Source organism: Martes martes (assembly GCF_963455335.1).
Source record: "Martes martes genome assembly, chromosome: 15".
Classification (NCBI taxonomy): Eukaryota; Metazoa; Chordata; class Mammalia; order Carnivora; family Mustelidae; genus Martes; species Martes martes.
Genome location: NC_137903.1, coordinates 5,149,407 through 5,168,890, shown reverse-complemented (window position 1 = coordinate 5,168,890; position 19,484 = coordinate 5,149,407). Strand labels below are relative to the sequence as shown.

Here is a 19,484-nt window from a genome sequence, read left to right as displayed (position 1 = left end):
AAAATGTCACCACAAATAGGTTACATGTGAACCTTTAGAATCCCCCAAATGGATTTACCATTTCAGATTGGTCAAAGTCGTGTCCCTAAAAGAACAGGACACAGAACATGTAAATAGGATGGGAAAGAGAGATTGTCTAGAAAGGTCTGCAATAGGAATTCCAACCAAAGGGGCACAATCACCCTGGGACGGTGTACTAGTTTTTTGAGGCTGCCAAAACAAAACACCACAAGTATGGTGGCTTAAAACAACAGAAATGTTATTCTCTCACAATTCCAGAGGGCTTATGTGCAAAATCAAGGTGTGGGCAGGGCCACATTCCCTCTGGAGTCCCTAGAGGGCAATCCATTCTTTGGTTCTTCCAGCTTCTGGGTGCTGTTGGCATTCCTTGGTGTTTGTTGGTCTGTGACAGCATCACGCCAGTCTCTGCATCCTCCTTTCCCTGGGCGATCTCCTCTCCTGTCTCAAATATCTCTGTTTTCCACTTACAAGGACCCTTGCCATTGGATTTAGGGCCCACCCAGATAATCCAGAATCAACTCCTCATCTCACTTAATTACATCTGCAAAGACCCTTTTCCAAATAAGATTTTGGGAATTAGGACATGGGGCTACCTTTGGCTGAGGGGTGGGGAAGGGAGGGTGTCATCATTCAACCCACTACAAGCAGAATCACTCAGGGTGACCAGGACCATCAAGGCAGAGATAGGACCCTGGAGAGAAGAGAGACATCCAGTTCAAAATCTGAGAATAGACCCCATATTGGGCTCCATCATACTTGCTGAGACAATGTTCTTCTTCCATTCTTCAGAAGACCAAGCATGACTTCCTCTGCAATAACCATACTCCCCACGTTCAATGCCAGTCCTTTCTCAGGGCCTCTTGGCATCGAGACTGCCAGAGAACAGGGGTGAGTTCTAAATGGGGTGATCATAACAGGCCTCACTGAGTAAATAGCATTTGAGCCAAGACCCGTTGGAGGTGAGAAAGTGAGCCATGTAGATGTTTGAACAAAGAGCCATCTAGCATAGGCATTCCCTGTGCCCAGCGTGCTAAAAGAACACTAAGGAGGTCCAACACCAAAGAGCAGAGCAAGGGGAGAGTAACAGGAAACAAGATCACTAAAGAAATAGGGGCCACGTCTGGGAAAGCTCTGAGAACCATCACAGGGACTTTGGCTTCACTCTGTGAGGCTGAGGACCATCAGAGCATTTTGAAGAGCAGTAATATGACTTGACTTACTTGCTTCATGTATCCCTTTGACTGCTCCCTTAAGAATAGGCTCCAGGGGACAGCAGTAGAAGCCAATTACCAATTAGGCCACTGTGACAAGCCAAGCAAGAGTTGCTGGTGCTTCGCGCCAGGGTGGTAGCAGCGGAGGTAAGGAGAAGGGGCTGGACTCTGGATATATTTAGGAGGTAAAGCCACAAGGATGTCCTGATATGTATCAGAGGAAGGGGTGAATCAGCTCCGGGGCTTTTGGCAACTGGAAAGGTGATTACCAACAAGGGTGCTGAAGGCTACGGACTGAGCAGGCTTGGAAGAGAAAAACAGGGATGCTTTTGAACGTGATGGGTTGAGACACACATTATATCCAAGTGGAAATGTCACGTAGGCAATTTTATATTCATTAAGTGGAAAAAGGTAACAAGATAGATTGAGGTCAGCCGTGGACACAAGTTGAGGGAAATGTGGCATTCATGCCAAGTATTTGCCATTGCTGTGCTAGGCACGGTCTCAATTAATCCTCATAATTCCCTAAGGAGTTGGTATTATTGCCCAGTTTTACAGATAAGGAAACTGAGGTTCAGAGAGATTAAAAAATGTATCCATGGTCGTGTAACCAGTAAGCGACAAAGCCATGAGTCTAACCTAGGTCTTCCTAACTCCAAATCCAACACTTGCCATTACACAAAATCTCCTTTCTCTCGAAATATGTCCCACCTCTTGCTCCATTAACAAAGCTTGGAGCATCCTTCAATCTCTTCCTACCAGAACGGACCGGGGTGGGGGGGGGTGGGCAGTGGTCATTCAGTTCTCCTCTGGGTCACCATTACCCTCTGGCCAAGTCCATGTCGGTGGCCTTTTCTGTACACTCCCATTTCCCCGTTGATTCACAGCTACTGACATCTTAATAGCCAATATTTTCTGGCCTCTGCTCTCAGAAATTTCCATAGCAGATGGTCTCTCACGTGTCTGAATGTACTTCTCGCTCCCTAGAGTTCCTCGCTCATTCAGTTTCACTCCTTTCCCTGGTTTCTCGATTCTCAACATTTCCCTTTGTGACTTGCTGGCATTCCACACCAGAGTCTCTTTGCCATCGTGGGAGCCAGCACCCGATACAATGAGGTCTGGGATTCCTGCAGATTTGTGAGAAATACAGTTCCTCGAGGATGTTAAGCTTTTATTTCTCATCCCAGCTAGGGAAGGGAATTGTGATGGTTGAGGAAACACGGTTCTTGAGCGTGGTCTCCTGGCTTCTGCCCTGGCTAAAGTAGAGTCGACCCTCAGCAGAATTCCCAAATGTCTTTACACGAGGCTATGTGCAAGGCTGGAAAGGACACCAGGAATAAACCGGGCCCAGAAAGTAAATCAAGCAGCCGGAATCATCTAACTAGTTGGTGGCTGCCCTGGTGTGTCTCTACCACTTCTCCCTCTGGCTACTCCGTCTCATGCAGATGTCCTTCATCATTGGGCCACCTCCGCCCTTGGTGTCATCAATTAAGCAATAGACGCCAACTTACTTACAGAGTACACAGACCATAGCATGGAGTGTCGGGTGGAATGCAGAACCATTCTGTGGTGGGAAGGATATTTTTCACAGAGGGCTGAACCAAGCCATTTGTTCTTAGTTCGGGTCTTCTCTCTGCCCGCAGGACGACTGAGGAACTTACAAACTGCCAGTCGCACTTGGCTGTCTGAGACTGGGACCTGTGAGATCCACATGACCTGCATTGTGGAGGACTCAAAGGACACCTTCGTAAGGTGGCAGGTTGTAGGAAACACATCTATAAGTGAAGCAAACCTCACTATCTCCTGGGACTCCAGGAATTCCGGTGAACAGGAGTTCACCTGCATAGCTGAGAATCCCGTCAGCAACATATCCCTCTCTGTCTCCACTCAGAGACTCTGCGAAGGTAACAGTCTGTCTCAGGTGCCTCTGGGAGCTTTGAGCAGCTGTGGGGTGTGGTGTGTCCCTCCTGCCCAAGGTGATTCCCCAAAACAGTGGCCCAGTGGGAGGCAGCCAAACACTGCTGGGAGAGGACAGACACTCCTGCCACTCTGTGCCTCTCACTACCTCCAGAGGGCCTCTCCTCCCTCCCTCCCTCCCCCAACCCCACCTCCAGCTCACTCCGAGCCCAGGAGCAAAGTCCCTGGGGAGTCAGAACTGCTCCCCACTCTGGCTCTACCAGGCTCCTGTCCTGTCTGCCACAAGGACTCCCACTCTCAGAAAATCTACCCAGAGCCAGAGCCTAGCCAGCTCCCAAAAGGGGGCCTAAAAGAGGCTCAGCAGAGGCTCTGAGGAAAGCACCCCCTGGGTCTCAAATGCAACTTCCTTTTTCCTTTTTCAGGTGTTTTGAGTACGAAAAATCAGCCCGATACCAAGTGGATTATAACTGTGGTTGTGGTTATTTTGATGTGCACAGTCACCACTGTGGGGTTATTTGTTTGGAGGAAAAAAAATTGTTTGTGGAGAACAGGTAAAAGGAGGGAGGCTGGTCCACTGGGACAACCCCTGGGATGTGACCAAACACCTGCTAAGTTCCCAAGGGGAGTGGGTCCTCCCGGAAAATGCCCAACCAAGCTTCAAGGTCTAGCTGCACTTCCCCTGCAGCCCGCCTCCCCCACATCCTCTAGAGAGTCACCTGTGGGCATGGGGTAGGGTGTGGGAGCCTCTCTCACTACACTCACAAATTTCAATTTACCTGATTTTATTTTTCAGGCATCTTTCATTTCTCTACTCCACAAACCCAGAGTCCTGGTGAGCTTGCAGAATCTTAGCTCCCAATCATAGAGCAGATGGGGAGAGCCTAACGGAGGAGAAAAGGGCTAGTCAGAGGGCTGGATAACGAGAGAGGAGGGAGTCGGAATGTCATTATTGAGATGGACCAGATGTTGCAAAAGGAGATGACCTGTAACTATGCGTGTCTCTCCCCTCTGGGACCTAAAGGACCCCTTACAAGCATGCAAACCAGTCACTCACTCAGTTTCTTGGAGTGGGATTAGGGTCATTCTCCGCCCTGCTAATGAGAAACCAGGTGCCTGTGAAATGTTTGTGGCCTGTCCATTATCACCCAACAAGTCCAGGGCAGGGACAAGGTTAGAGCATCAAAGGTCCAAAGACAAACTGTTTGACCCATCACTCTTTCAGCCAAGGTTTGAACACTGAGTAGACACAGTCCAAAAAGAAAGTATGATATAGAGACAGGAACACAGGTTCTGGCTTCAGATTGGCTGTGAGTCTCATTTCCTGGCTGAGAGATATATGACATCGTGTGTAGAGGACAAACATGAGGTTCACAGTCAGAAGGCAGGCATCACTTCCTGTTCCATCACTTCCTGTTTGGCTTTGTACCAAGTTAATTGAACTTTCAGAGCCTCCAGTTTCTATAATATAATATAATATAATATAATATAATATAATATAATATAGTCCTCTATAGAGTATAATCCTCTAGAGTATAATCACTTACAATATAATCTGAGAAGTTTAACAATATTATATATGTGACCTAATCTGGCTCCATTAAACTTGCCAAGGAGGTTCTCTAGCCCTTGTATGGGCAGTGCTATTTGGTCCAGGAGCTCCCTGGCCCAGTGCAAACCCAGAGGTAGACTCTGAAGCTTTAGGGTACCTCTAGACCACATTCCTCTAAGAGATAAGGTCAGAAATAGAACGCATGGCTTAGAAGGTTCTGGTTCAACCCGGAACTTCAAAGACTGTCAAAAATGAATGAACCCTAGGGAAGGACATTGCCTTGAACAACTGCCTCTTTAGAGCCAAAAAGTGCCCTGGTGTAGGCAAAGGTCCCAGGAGGGCAGGACACTGACTGCACCTTCCTATGTTAACAGCAGAGACCATAAGGAACATAGATTATGTCTCCGTCTCTCCAGGGAATACCGTGTATGCTCATGTCACACATCCAAACAGGGTGAGTCTTTTCAGCTTTATACTCCATCATTGCCATGATTTTTATAGCCTTTGTTCACAAACTTGTCACCACAATCATCTGACTAATCCAATGACGCACACCGTGGAGGAGAGGAGAGGCAGCGGCAGGAGCTATGGCATTGTATGTGGGACCTAGCTAGCCCCCAGGGCTCAAGCCCCATGGTGTGTTTGCTCATACCCTGCTTAACATGGTCCTCTAACTGTGTGATGCATCAGTAAGTCTTGTCCATTTTCAGCTTAATTACAAGCTACCTGAAGTGAAAATTGCATCTTCCTCTCTCTTCCCTGAGCACAATGCACAGTAAATACTTGCTGAATGGATCAGAGTTCACTTAAGTCTGAGAGTTTCCAGAGCAGACAATTCAGTCACAGGGGATTTCTCACCCTGGATGCAGTGGAAATAGGGGAACTCAGAAGCAGTCTCTCAAGAGGGGAAGTGGGGCAAGGATTTGCAACAGTAGAAGACGGTAAAAGCATGAGCAGCCTTCAAACCTCTCCCCGCCCCCCTGCAACATAACAGATGGCCTTGGTCAGCCACCAGGAACTCTTCTGCCACACATCAGCAATTTCCCACCCCCCCCCCCAAGTGAAGCACCTGCAGGTGAACATTTCTGAATAATACCATACATCTTCTGGAAAGTAAGCCAAGATACCTCAGCATTTGCCAACTCATGGGAGCAATGGTCCAGCTAGAAATCTTAGATTCCCCAAGTGAGTGTCAAATGTCACACAGCCCCTCACGGTTACTTGCAAGGTAGGTCCCTTGAAGACAGGTAACAAGAAGGGGTACTCTCGCTTATTCGAACATTCCTTTCAAGGTCATCCTGAAGACAGGATGAATCGCCCTCAACAAACGAATACGTGAATCTCCAGCAAATTTTCTAACTTCTTCTTTAGCAATAATTATATTTTGGAGTGTCCCAGAGGTTTTAATAAATACCCTAAATATTCCTTAATTAGTTTTAAATGTCGAAACGTGTGAGCACAGGCACTTCTGCTGTTATGGCTGTATTCGTATTCCAAGCAGAACCATTCTTCAGACTGGGGGTTCCTCCTACTTTTCCGTTCCCCGGGCTTGAGGAGAACCCAACGGCATGAGGACAAGGCAATTTGAGTCAAGGGACAGACTAGAGCAGGCAATACCTCCAGTTGTAGCGAGCAAAGATCTAAGACAAAAGACCCAATACTTTTGTACGCTTCAGCTATAGAATCAGTTCTCAAAATGGAGGAAGGAGAGCAGAGTCGGAGGCAGGAAAGAATCCTTCCTTTTCTATACACCATCTGCCAACAAGGTCGCCCTTCTGTGCCTTTCTGGCTCTTGAGCCACTGGTTTGCTGGGCTGTTGTGCTTCTGTGTGGGCCTCAGGAAGTGTCAGTAAACTTCTCAGGTTGGAGAGCTCATGGTGTTTGGTCTCCAGCTCCTCTGGCCACACAGTCTCTAGCCTTTTCCTCCTGAAGAACTTCGACATCATGCCTCTATATCACATTGTCTTCCCCCGGAATGCGTCTGTGCATGAATATCTCTTCATCTGTGTGAGACAAATGTGTGTGGTTATTTTTTGCAGCAAATAAATAGCCCAACACCTGTGAAAAGCAGTGATTTCTCCACCATTTACTCCACAGTTCATCAGTCCAAAGAGGTAAGCCCATGATTGCCCCCTGTTCTCACATCTTACCTCTCTCCCAGACTTGTAAGTTTACAGACAAAGTACAAGTAAAGGGGTCGTTCTATACATGCAAGAATACCAGCAGGGTATAGAAAGCCTCAGGAAATCACCAAAACATATCCAAGAAGTTATCTTGTATTTTAGGATCTCCACCCATAAGTAGGTTTTCAACGTATCTGAATTTAATGAGATTTTTTAAATTCCATTTTTAATTTAACTTTGCCTTAGCTATCAATATCCTTATCCGCCAGTTAGTGTTCTCCAGACCTTCTCTACAGCCATGAAAGGTAGCCTGGGAGGCTCTTGTCTCTACTAACCTTCTTCATTTTCCTTTTTTCCATTAGAGTAAACCTATTTCTTCCAGGACAACTGCCCTCAACAATGTCATTTAAGTTGCTGAAAGGTCTCAAAAGAAACTCAGCTTCTTCTCAAACTCAGAGTGACACAGCTTCTCCTGATCCCATCGGGGAGAACACAGCTTGGTTTCTGTGTGGCAACAGAATTCGAATATTTAGGATTATCCCTTCCAGTTCCTCGGACTAGAACCTTCTCAAGTATGTCAAACGTCTTAGGAATAACGTCATTTCCAGCGTGTGATCCAAATAACATGTTCTAATCTGCTCCAGGCCAAAACATGCTTCCGTGAACAAGCCTGGACATTGACTTTCTCTTTGGCAACTGACAGAGTTCTGTTTGACAGAGAGTTATAATTCAGAGGACAACCCCTCCTCCCCTTTTAGAAAGCTGGATTGTGATTCACTGGGAGGGAGTACAGTGGATTTGTTATGTATGTTGTCTCTGGAATTGGCTGGGCCAATTTCCAAATCCTCACATGTTTTTTATAGACATACCTCCTGGGACATGTTCTGCAACCTCTTGAGCTCTGGTCTCCTAGACTGAAAAATGGGGATCAGCCTGTTACTCAAACCAGGAACCAGAGTTAGCCTTGACTTCAGCTGTTCCATCATCAGGCCCAAATATGTATTGTAGACTGACCCAGTTCTCTCCAAACCTTATCCACCACCCTGTATTAACCCATGATCATCTCCAACATGGAATGTGACAGTAAGCTCTGAACAAATTTCCCCAATTTTTGCTCTTATCTCCCTCTGATCCATTCTCTACAAGACAGCTGGAGAAATATTTTTAATATCAACCAGATCCTTCACTTGTCTGCTTAAAATTGGCCTTGCAAGGCTTCCCAGGCACTCAGAAAGAAACTGAGTCTCCGTAGCTCTGGATGGCTTGGCCCACCTGCAACCTCAGCCATCACGCCTCCCTCCCTGCCCCTCTCTGATTTGGCTTCTCTGATTCTCTTTCAGCCCCTCCATCAGAGAAGAGAGTTTCCTCACATCTGCCTCAAGACCCTTTCTGCCTGCCTGGTTCCTCCTTACTCTACAGGTCTCAATACATACATGTTACCCTCCAAGAAAGACCTTCAGGTCACTGGACCTAACCCTAACCGCTGTTACGCTGCCACACCTTATGTGTCATTTATCATATGCCATTAAATATTTATTTTTATTTAATGACCATTTCTCCTGCTCTACTGTACCCTCTCCAGGAAAGGGACCATGACGATTTTATCTCTGTATCCAGAGCCTCTGGCACATAGAAAATGTTCAACAGATACTTTTTAATAAATAAATGAATGTGTGGTAGAGTTTTGTGAGAATTAAAGACGAGTTACCTGCAGCCCCCTGTGTTGGGGCTTATCACATGAAAGAGCTCAGTAAGTGTGAGCATCACTTCTGCTATTGTTGTTTCCATTAAGAAACTGCATCCCTCCTGAGCTGACAGAATCTTCTTGCAAATCCCCAGCACAAAAGAGGAGGAAGGATACATCCTCCGTGTCCTGGTTCCACATCATTTCCTACCTTTTTCCTCTGATCGTATTTAAAAATTTAATTCTTTCATCTCTAGGGAAGAATTTTCTAATTTTTTGTGTGAGTTTGAAAATTTTTTTTTTTTTAGATTTTATTTATTTATTTGACACAGAGAGACAGAGCGAGAGAGGGAGCACAAGCAGGGGCAGTGGGAGAGGGAGAAGCAGTCTCCCCGCTGAACAGAGAGCCTGATGCGGAGCTGGATCCCCAGACCCTGGGATCATGAACTGAGCCGAAGGCAGATGCCCAACAACTGAGCCACCCAGATACCCCAAGTTTGAGATCTTTAAACAAATTATTTTTCAACACTTTATTGAGGTAGGATCGACACACAAAAAGCTGTCCATACTTAATGCACACAACCTAATGAGTTTGGAGATAAGAATACATTCGTGAAACCATGACCACAACTGGTACAATAAACATATCTGGCACCACAAGAAATTTCCTCTAATCTCTTTAATTTTTAGTTTTTTATGTGATAAGAACACTTAACATAAGACCTATCCTATTAGCAAATTTTTAGGTATACAATACGATATTGTTAATTATAGGCTCTGTGAGGCACAGTGCCTCTCTGGGACTTATTCCTCATGCAGGACTGAAATTGTACACCCTTTCTCCCTACTCTGCAGAACCAGGCTAAGGGCTGAGTCAGCAGTCCATCTTCCCCGGGGCAGTACTCAGCATCCCAGAATAATGGGTACAAGCTCCATTATTCTCCTTCCCTGCTGAAGGAGCAATCGGGGGGTTGTGTGCTTTCTCCCAATCCTGCAGAGCCAACCAGCTGCTGGCATCCGTGCTGGCTGCTGCAAGCTGGGTGCTGTTTGTAGGGCCACGCATGGTGGGGTGGGGCGTGCCCAATGGGGTGACATCTGCAAGGGCCGACACAGGCCAGCTGCTGGGCTCCACCAATGGGCCAGCTGATGGGCAGGGCCCATGGGCTGGTTTTGGAGATTCACATGTCAGTCGCCATGAGCCCCATCCCCTTTTCTTTGTTCTTAACTGCCCCTCCATGAGGCAGAAATGCAAATTCCCTAAGCATTCTGGGGAACAGAGGCAAACCTCTCAGGCCCGTTCGGAAAGGCTGGGGAAACTGGCACACTCACTTCACTTTCAGTGTCTCCTGTGGGAGGAACCACAGACTGAGGGAGTCTCTCCAAGCACTGGGCTGTGCCAGCCTGGGGACTGGCGGGTGTCCATAAAGTGAGACTGTTCTCACCCTTTGCAATGTGGCTGTTCTCCGATTTGGGGTTCCACTGCCTCCTAGGACCTCTCAACGAGACCCTGGAACTCTGGTAAAAGTGTATTTGTCCACGAATGACTGTTCCATCAGTATTCCTGTGGGAGGGCAAGGCTGGGGCCCTCTTATCCCTCCATCTAGCTGACGCGACTCTGATATGTCTTTCCTTGGTGTGTCTTTTTCTGATCACAAAAATAAATACATGCTCATCGTAAATAATTCAAACATTCCACAAGCAAAAATCCCCTACAATCCCCAAGATAACGACCACAAATGGTTTCCTATTAAAGAACAATTTTTTTTTTTACCAGAATGAAATATTTTTTAGATTTTTTTTTTTTTTTAGCTTAAGAATATCTCTCAAGAGGCCTGTGGCTGGCTCAGTTGGTGGAGCCTGTGACCCCTGATCTCAGGGTTATGGCTTCAAGCCCCATGTTGGGTGTGGAGAGTACTTAGATTTTTTCTTAAATCTTTTTTTTTATAGAGTTTTTATTTATTTATTTTAGAGAGAGAGAGAGTGTGTGAGCCAGGGAGGAGCCGAGGGAGAGGGAGGGGGAGACAATTTCCAGCAGACTACTTGCTGAGCACAGAGCCCAGGCAAGCCTCAATTCCCAGACTCCAAGAGATCATGACTTGAGGCAAAACCAAGAATCAGTCATTTAACTGACTGAGCCATGCAGGTGCCCCAACATTTTAAAAACTCTTAAAAAAAAAAAAGAATATCTCTTAAACAACATCCCAATGTTAGAACCTGTCGTTGTCCTACATTTGTTTTTGCTTTTTAATTTTTATCAGTTTTATCCACAAATAGTTTAAAGTCAAATAGTGCTTTAAAATGCATGTAATAAGGGGGCTTCTTGGTGGCTCAGTTGGTTAAGTGTCTGCCTTCAGTTTGGGTCATGATCCCAGAGTCCTGGGATCGAGCCCCTCATGGGGGTCCCTGATCAGTGAGGAGTCTGCTCGCCCCCTCCTCTAGCCCCCCTTGTGCACGTTCTCTCTCAAATAAATAATATCTTTTTAAAAAATAAAATGTATATAACAACTAACTACAGTCTCTTGTTTCATACTCGCCTCTCACATACACACACCACCTGCTGTCTATTGACTTCTTACCTGTTTACATTCATTCTAAACTCCATCCTCCTAATAGGAACACATCTGTTTTGGCCAAATACATGTTCAAATGCTTTCATCATTACGACCATGTAAAATATTGTTGGTTACTGAGCCAAGAAGTGACTATGGTTACATTTCTCCTCTTGCACAGTTTTTAGTTTTTCTTGGAGTTAATTGTCTCATTTTCCTCTTCGCTCTGTTTTCATTAAACATCTATATTCCCATGCCCTCCGTTAGCTCTGTAAAAGTGATTCTCAATATAATTCTCCACCTGGTTAAATCTGTTAAATAATTTATTAGCTTTATGTTCTTCTAGAGGCATCCCTACTGGAGCATCTGACCTCCTGCTCCAGCCTGAGCTGGTTATTTTCTATGCCTGATGCACAGCCATTGTCTTGGGAACCCCCTTTGCTATCACCTTTATCAAATCTTTTATCTATCTCCTCTGTGAGATATTCCAACTTTTGTATCTATGATTTCCTTTATAAATTTCTGAATCATTTAAATAGCTATAGTAATAGTGTATTGTTTTGTGATTTTAAATGAATAAAATTCTTCTTAAAATTTAAATCCATTTTTAAAGTTAAATGCAAAATTTTAAACAGGCCAGGACTGTTGGGGAGAGCCCATGTGATGGAAACTATGTGATGGAGACCAGCTTTTAAGATTCAGTGGAAAAGATTCAGTGGGAGAAGGTGAGCAAACTTGAATAGGGAATGGCCAAAATAGTGGCTGCAAACAAGAGATGAGCCAAACAAAATTCATCAAAGTTAAATTAATCTCACATACCGGCCATCAACTATATGATCAGTCAGTGGAATAGGAGAGGACTGAGAAAATTTGATCAGAATAAGGAAGAACTTCTAGGAACAGAGTCGTGGAGGCATCAAGGAAAGAGAAGTTTACTGCCGTGTCCTGCAAGATGGCATCAAGCTCAGAGGAAATCTCTTTGGGTAAAAGTGTGCCTTCTACACCGAGGGGATCAATCAATAAAAAGGAAGACTTCTTCAGAGGGGAAGAAGGAATAATCTGTGAAATCAGGGCAGGCAGAGAAATGTTTTCAACATCTAGGATGCCAAAAACCAGCCAGAGAATTGGAGATCAAGTCCTGGAAGGGATGCTTATCTATCTAGCGCAGGAAATCTACAAGAACCCACCCTGAGCCTGGACAGCCCTGGACAGGATCACTACTGAAATGGGAACTAGAAATGTGTCCATGAATATCTAAGAAGTGAGTGAGAAAAAAGTTTTAAGAAAAACTAAGCTAACATTTCACCATAGACCAGGTAATAAAATATAGACTTCTTAATTTTTACATTTCCTTAAACCTTTAAACATCTTCCATATTTATTATCAGTGTCACACTCTCTTCTGTTGGCTTCTGTGAAACCACATTGTCCCGCATTTTCCTCCTTCTTTACCAGCTGCTTCTCAGTTTCCTTCTGAACTTCTTTCTCCTCTGCAGGACCAGTAAAGACTGGACTTAAGCTTCAAACCTGGGCCCCTTTCACTTCTCCATCTCCATGTTCTTACATGATATCAACCATTTCTATCGCCTTAATATGATTTATATGCTAATGGTTCCCAAATTTAAATCTTTAGCCTGTCCTGCTGGCTTACATCACTTCCTGGCATCTCCACTTAGTTGTCTAACACACATATCAAATTTAGGATGCCGAAAAAGAAAAAAAAAAACCCTTTGGATTTCCCTCTCCAAGGCTCTTCTACTACTCTTTCCCATATCAATAAATGGAACCATTTTTTTTGTTTTGTTTTGTTTAATTTTTTTTAATTTTTTAATAAACATATAATGTATTTTTATCCCCAGGGGTACAGGTCTGTGAATCGCCACATTTACACACTTCACAACACTCACCATAGCACATACCATCCCCAATGTCCATAACCCCACCCCCCTCTCCCGACCCCCCTCCCCCCAGCAACCCTCAGTTTGTTTTGTGAGATTAAGAGTTGCTTATGGTTTGTCTCCCTCCCGATCCCATCTTGTTTCATTTATTCTTCTCCTACTCCCCTAACCCCCCATGTTGCGTCTCCACTTCCTCATATCAGGGAGATCATATGAGAGTTGTCTTTCTCCGACTGACTTATTTCAATAAGCATGATACCCTCTAGTTCCATCCACGTCGTCGCAAATGGCAAGATTTCATTTCTTTTGATAACTGCGTAGTATTCCATTGTGTATATATACCACATCTTCTTTATCCATTCATCTGTTGATGGACATCTAGGTTCTTTCCATAGTTTGGCTATTGTGGACATTGCTGCTATAAACATTCAGGTGCACGTGCCCCTTCAGATCACTATGTTTGTATCTTTAGGGTAAATACCCAGTAGTGCAATTGCTGGGTCATAGGGTAGCTCTATTTTCAACTTTTTGAGGAACTTCCATGCTGTTTTCCAGAATGGTTGCACCAGCTTGCATTCCCACTAACAGTGTAGGAGGGTTCCCCTTTCTCCGCATCCTCACCAGCATCTGTCATTTCCTGACCTGTTAATTTTAGCCATTCTGACTGGTGTGAGGTGGTATCTCGTTGTGGTTTTGATTTGTATTTCCCTGATGCCGAGTGATGTGGAGCACTTTTTCATGTGTCTGTTGGCCATCTGGATGTCTTCTGTGCAGAAATGTCTGTTCATGTCTTCTGCCCATTTCTTGATTAGATTATTTGTTCTTTGGGTGTTGAGTTTGCTAAGCTCTTTATAGATTTTGGATACTAGCCCTTTATCTGATATGTCGTTTGCAAATACCTTCTCCCATTCTGTCAGTTGTCTTTTGGTTTTGTTAACTGTTTCCTTTGCTGTGCAAAAGCTTTTGATCTTGATGAAATTCCAATAGTTCATTTTTGCCCTTGCTTCCCTTGCCTTTGGCAATGTTCCTAGGAAGACGTTGCTGCGGCTGAGGTCGAAGAGGTTGCTACCTGTGTTCTCCTCAAGGATTTTGATGGATTCCTTTCTCACATTGAGGTCCTTCATCCATTTTGCGACTATTTTCGTGTGTGGTGTAAGGAAATGGTCCAATTTCATTTTTCTGCATGTGGCCGCCCAATTTTCCCAACACCATTTGTTGAAGAGACTGTCTTTTTTCCATTGGACATTCTTTCCTGCTTTGTTGAAGATTAGTTGACCATAGAGTTGAGGGTCTATTTCTGGGCTCTCTATTCTGTTCCATTGATCTATGTGTCTGTTTTTGTGCCAGTACCATGCTGTCTTGATGACAGCTTTGTAATAGAGCGTGAAGTCTGGAATTGTGATGCCACCAACTTTGGCTTTCTTTTTCAATATTCCTTTGGCTATTCTAGGTCTTTTCTGGTTCCATATAAATTTTAGGATTATTTGTTCCATTTCTTTGAAAAAAATGGGTGGGATTTTGATAGGGATTGCATTAAATGTGTAGATTGCTTTAGGTAGCATAGACATTTTCACAATATTTGTTCTTCCAATCCAGGAGCATGGAATATTTTTCCATTTCTTTGTGTCTTCCTCAATTTCTTTCATGAGTACTTTATAGTTTCCTGAGTATAGATTCTTAGCCTCTTTGGTTAGGTTTATTCCTAGGTATCTTACAGTTTTGGGTGCAATTGTAAATGGGATTGACTCCTTAATTTCTCTTTCTTCTGTCTTGTTGTTGGTGTAGAGAAATGCAACTGATTTCTGTGCATTGATTTTATATCCTGACACTTTACTAAATTCCTGTACAAGTTCTAGCTGTTTTGGAGTGGAGTCTTTTGGGTTTTCCACATATAGTATCATATCATCTGCGAAGAGTGATAGTTTGACTTCTTCTTTGCCTATTTGGATGCCTTTAATTTCTTTTTGTTGTCTGATTGCTGAGGCTAGGACTTCTAGTACTATGTTGAATAGCAGTGGTGATAATGGACATCCCTGCCGTGTTCCTGACCTTAGCGGAAAAGCTATCAGTTTTTCTCCATTGAGAATGATATTTGCGGTGGATTTTTCATAGATGGCTTTGATAATATTGAGGTATGTGCCCTCTATCCCTACACTTTGAAGAGTTTTGATCAGGAAGGGATACTGTACTTTGTCAAATGCTTTTTCAGCATCTATTGAGAGTATCATATGGTTCTTGTTCTTTTTTTATTAATGTGTTGTATCACATTGATTGATTTGCAGATGTTGAACCAATCTTGCAGCCCTGGAATAAATCCCACTTGGTCGTGGTGGATAATCCTTTTAATGTACTGTTGAATCCTATTGGCTAGTATTTTGGTGAGAATTTTTGCATCTGTGTTCATTAAGGAGATTGGTCTGTAATTCTCTTTTTTGGTGGGATCCTTGTCTGGTTTTGGGATCAAGGTGATGCTGGCCTCATAGAATGAGTTTGGAAGTTTTCCTTCCATTTCTATTTTTCGGAACAGTTTCAGGAGAATAGGAATTAGTTCTTCTTTAAATGTTTGGTAGAATTCCCCTGGGAAGCCGTCTGGCCCTGGGCTTTTGTTTGTTGGGAGATTTTTGATGACTGTTTCATTCTCCTTACTGGTTATGGGTCTGTTCAGGCTTTCTATTTCTTCCTGGTTTAGTTGTGGTAGTTTATATGTCTCTAGGAATGCATCCATTTCTTCCAGATTGTCAAATTTGTTGGCGTAGAGTTGCTCATAGTATGTTCTTATAATTGTTTGTATTTCTTTGGTGTTGGTTGTGATCTCTCCTCTTTCATTCATGATTTTATTTATTTGGGTCCTTTCTCTTTTCTTTTTGATAAGTCTGGCGAGGGGTTTGTCAATCTTATTAATTCTTTCAAAGAACCAGCTCCTAGTTTCGTTGATTTGTTCTATTGTTTTTTGGTTTTCCATTTCATTGATTTCTGCTCTGATCTTTATTATTTCTCTTCTCCTGCTGGGTTTAGGTTTTCTTTCTTGTTCTTTCTCCAGCTCCTTTAGGTGTAGGGTTAGGTTGTGTATTTGAGACCTTTCTTGTTTCTTGAGAAAGGCTTGTATGGCTATATATTTTCCTCTCAGGATTTCCTTTGCTGTGTCCCACAGATTTTGAACCGTTGTGTTTTCATTATCATTTGTATCCATGAATTTTTTCAATTCTTCTTTAATTTCCTGGTTGACCCATTCATTCTTTAGAAGGATGCTGTTTAGTCTCCATGTATTTGGGTTCTTTCCAAATTTCCTCTTGTGATTGAGTTCTAGCTTCAGAGCATTGTGTTCTGAAAATATGCAGGGAATGATCCCAATCTCTTGATACCGGTTGAGACCTGATTTATGACCCAGGATGTGATCTCTTCTGGAGAATGTTCCATGTGCACTAGAGAAGAATGTGTATTCTGTTGCTTTGGGATGAAATGTTCTGAATATATCTGTGATGTCCATCTGGTCCAGTGTGTCATTTAAGGCCTTTATTTCCTTGTTGACCTTTTGCTTGGATGATCCGGCCATTTCAGTGAGGGGAGTGTTAAAATCCCCTACTATTAGTGTATTATTGTTGATGTGTTCCTTTGATTTTGTTATTAATTGGTTTATATAGTTGGCTGCTCCCACGTTAGGGGCAAGATATTTAAAATTGTTAGATCTTCTTGTTGGACAGACCCTTTGAGTATGATATAGTGTCCTTCCTTATCTCTTATTATAGTCTTTGGCTTAAAATATAATTGATCTGATATAAGGATTGCCACTCCAGCTTTCTTCTGATGTCCATTAGCATGGTACATTGTTTTCCACCCCCTCACTTTAAATCTGGAGGTGTCTTTGGGTCTAAAATGAGTTTCTTGTAGGCAGCATATTGATGGGTTTTGTTTTTTTTATCCATTCTGATACCCTGTGTCTTTTGATTGGGGCATTTAGCCCATTAACGTTCAGGGTAACTATTGAGATATACGAATTTAGTGCCATTGTATTGCCTGTAAGGTGACTGTTACTGTATATTGTCTCTGTTCTTTTCTGGTCTACTACTTTTAGGCTCTCTCTTTGCTTAGAGGATCCCTTTCAATATTTCCTATAGAGCTGGTTTGGTGTTTGCAAATTCTTTCAGTTTTTGTTTGTCCTGGAAGCTTTTTATCTCTCCTTCTATGTTCAATGATAGCCTAGCTGGACATAGTATTCTTGGCTGCATGTTTTTCTCATTTAGTGCTCTGAATAGATCATGCCAGTTCTTTCTGGGCTGCCAGGTCTCTGTGGATAAGTCCGCTGCCAATCTAATATTTTTACCATTGTATGTTGCAGACTTCTTGTCCCAGGCTGCTTTCAGGATTTTCTCTTTGTCGCTAAGACTTGTAAATTTTACTATTAGGTGACGGGGTGTGGACCTATTCTTGTTGATTTTGAGGGGGTTTCTCTGCACCTCCTGGATTTTGATGCTTATTCCCTTTGCCATATTAGGGAAATTCTCTCCAATAATTCTCTCCAATATACCTTCTGCTCCCCTCTCTCTTTCTTCTTCTTCTGGAATCCTAATTATTCTAACGTTGTTTCATCTCATGGTGTCACTTATCTCTCTAATTCTCCCCTCGTGGTCCAGTAGCTGTTTGTCCCTCTTTTGCTCAGCTTCTTTATTCTCTGTCATTTGGTCTTCTATATCACTAATTCTTTCTTCTGCCTCATTTATCCTAGCAGTAAGAGCCTCCATTTTTTATTGCACCACATTAATAGCTTTTTTTATTTCAACTTGGTTAGATTTTACTTCTTTTATTTCTCCAGAAGGGGCTTTTATCTCTCCAGAGAGGGTTTCTCTAATATCTTCCATGCCTTTTTCGAGCCTGGCTAGAATCTTGAGAATCGTCATTCTGAACTCTATATCTGACATATTAAAATGGAACCATTGTTAATGAGAAACCTCCTTTACAGGCCTGAAGACCACCCAATGCTCACCATATAATTAATCATTTTTTCCCTTTCCTGTGGGAAACAAAAGGAGTTAGCCAACTGTAAGTAATCTATTGTTATGAAGGTAAACACATTAAGACCTGGATGCCCCATTCCCAAGACCCAGAAAATGCATTTTGCAGCCAGGAAAGAAAACATTCAATGCCTACAAAATTCCTATAAAGCAAAAACAAAAACCTTGCTTTGTCCAGAAAATAAGCTTGTTCTTCAATGTTTTCCTTGCAGAATGGAAGAAATTGCACCACCATTAAACCGCTTTGATTGAGGGAAGAAGACTGTGGTTGGCTGTTCTGGTAGAATCATGAAAGATAAGTCCTCTCCCCTTTTAAGCAGCCCAGTCACAACCACTGGCATTCCCAAACCTGTGGCATGACCTGCAAGACCCCTACTTACATCTCCACTCCTTCCACAGCATCCCAGCCACGTTTCATTTCACTCCTGGAAGAGTGCAAACTCTGCTTCTGTGCCTTTGTATATTCAGTTCCCTCTGTGATAGGTTCTATACATGTGTGCACACACACACCCACACAGACCAGCCAGCTCCTGGTCATCCTTCAGGATTCAGCTTCTTTATCGTTTATCCAGAGAAGCCTTCTCTGACAAATTGACCCTCACTATTCCTGAACTGTGGTTTCATAGCTCCCTCTGTTTCTCCAAACACTTACACAAATTGTAATTTAATAAGCATTTATGTAATTTTATGTCTGATATATCTAACATATTGCATTCTGAGTTTCAAGAGAATAGTGACTGTGTCCCCAGAACTTCACATGGTACCTAGTCTATCAAAGTAGACATTCAATACCTGTGGGTTGAATAAAGGAGCAAACAATAGATCGGAAGTAATTTGGTAGATGGGGAATTTAAAGACTGGAGGGAGGACCAGGGTACAGAATGAGTGACATTAAGATTGTTAGAATACAACCAGTGTGTGAATGCTGGGAACACAAGAGGGGATTCCTTGTATAAGGAGAGACAGCTTTTCAGTGGAATCACACCAAGATGGCAAACCCCAAACTGTCTCATCACAATGGCCTCTGGAATCTGAAATACGAAATTACCCCTCTTCCTTACATTCCCCCTATACTCACTGGTGTTTCCTCCCTCCTTCACTCATGTGAAGTCATCCAGACCCTTAGTCCCTATCTGAATAGCTTTCACTGCCTGTCCACACATCAATAAAGTCAGTATTAATACTCTGTGCTCTCTTCCTTCGCTTTCCATTTTGCTGAGCCAGCATCCAATCCAAACGATTGCTCCTGCCCCATCCTGATTTCCCAGTGCAACTTACAACATCCATAGGAGAAAGCCAATGAACCATGCAACACACCACCAGTCCATGCAATTTCTCTTTGGACCTTTGCTAATTCAAACCCCCTTACCCTGTCTATATTTTCAGTAATCACCTATCCAGTGGTTCTCAGCCCTTGACTGCTCATCCAAACCACAAGAGGAGCTTGTAAACCCACCAACGTAGGATCTGACATCCAAAGATACTGATCTAATTATTCTAGGCTGAGACTCAGGCGCAGTCTTTC

General features: G+C 43.3%; 1 protein-coding gene across 1 annotated transcript in view; it reads left to right on the top strand.

The window, feature by feature from the left end:
• The window catches only part of SLAMF6 (SLAM family member 6), a 32,915-nt gene extending 24,422 nt beyond the window's left edge, over positions 1-8,493 (top strand). The window contains exons 3-8 of the mRNA XM_080823916.1: positions 2,876-3,136; positions 3,572-3,700; positions 3,943-3,981; positions 5,073-5,152; positions 6,737-6,811; positions 7,183-8,493. Of these exons, the coding sequence (XP_080680042.1) occupies positions 2,876-3,136; positions 3,572-3,700; positions 3,943-3,981; positions 5,073-5,152; positions 6,737-6,811; positions 7,183-7,230 (632 nt within the window). The 3' untranslated portion in view covers positions 7,231-8,493. The remainder of the gene's footprint in view (positions 1-2,875; positions 3,137-3,571; positions 3,701-3,942; positions 3,982-5,072; positions 5,153-6,736; positions 6,812-7,182) is intronic.
• The last annotated feature ends 10,991 nt before the right edge of the window (positions 8,494-19,484 follow it).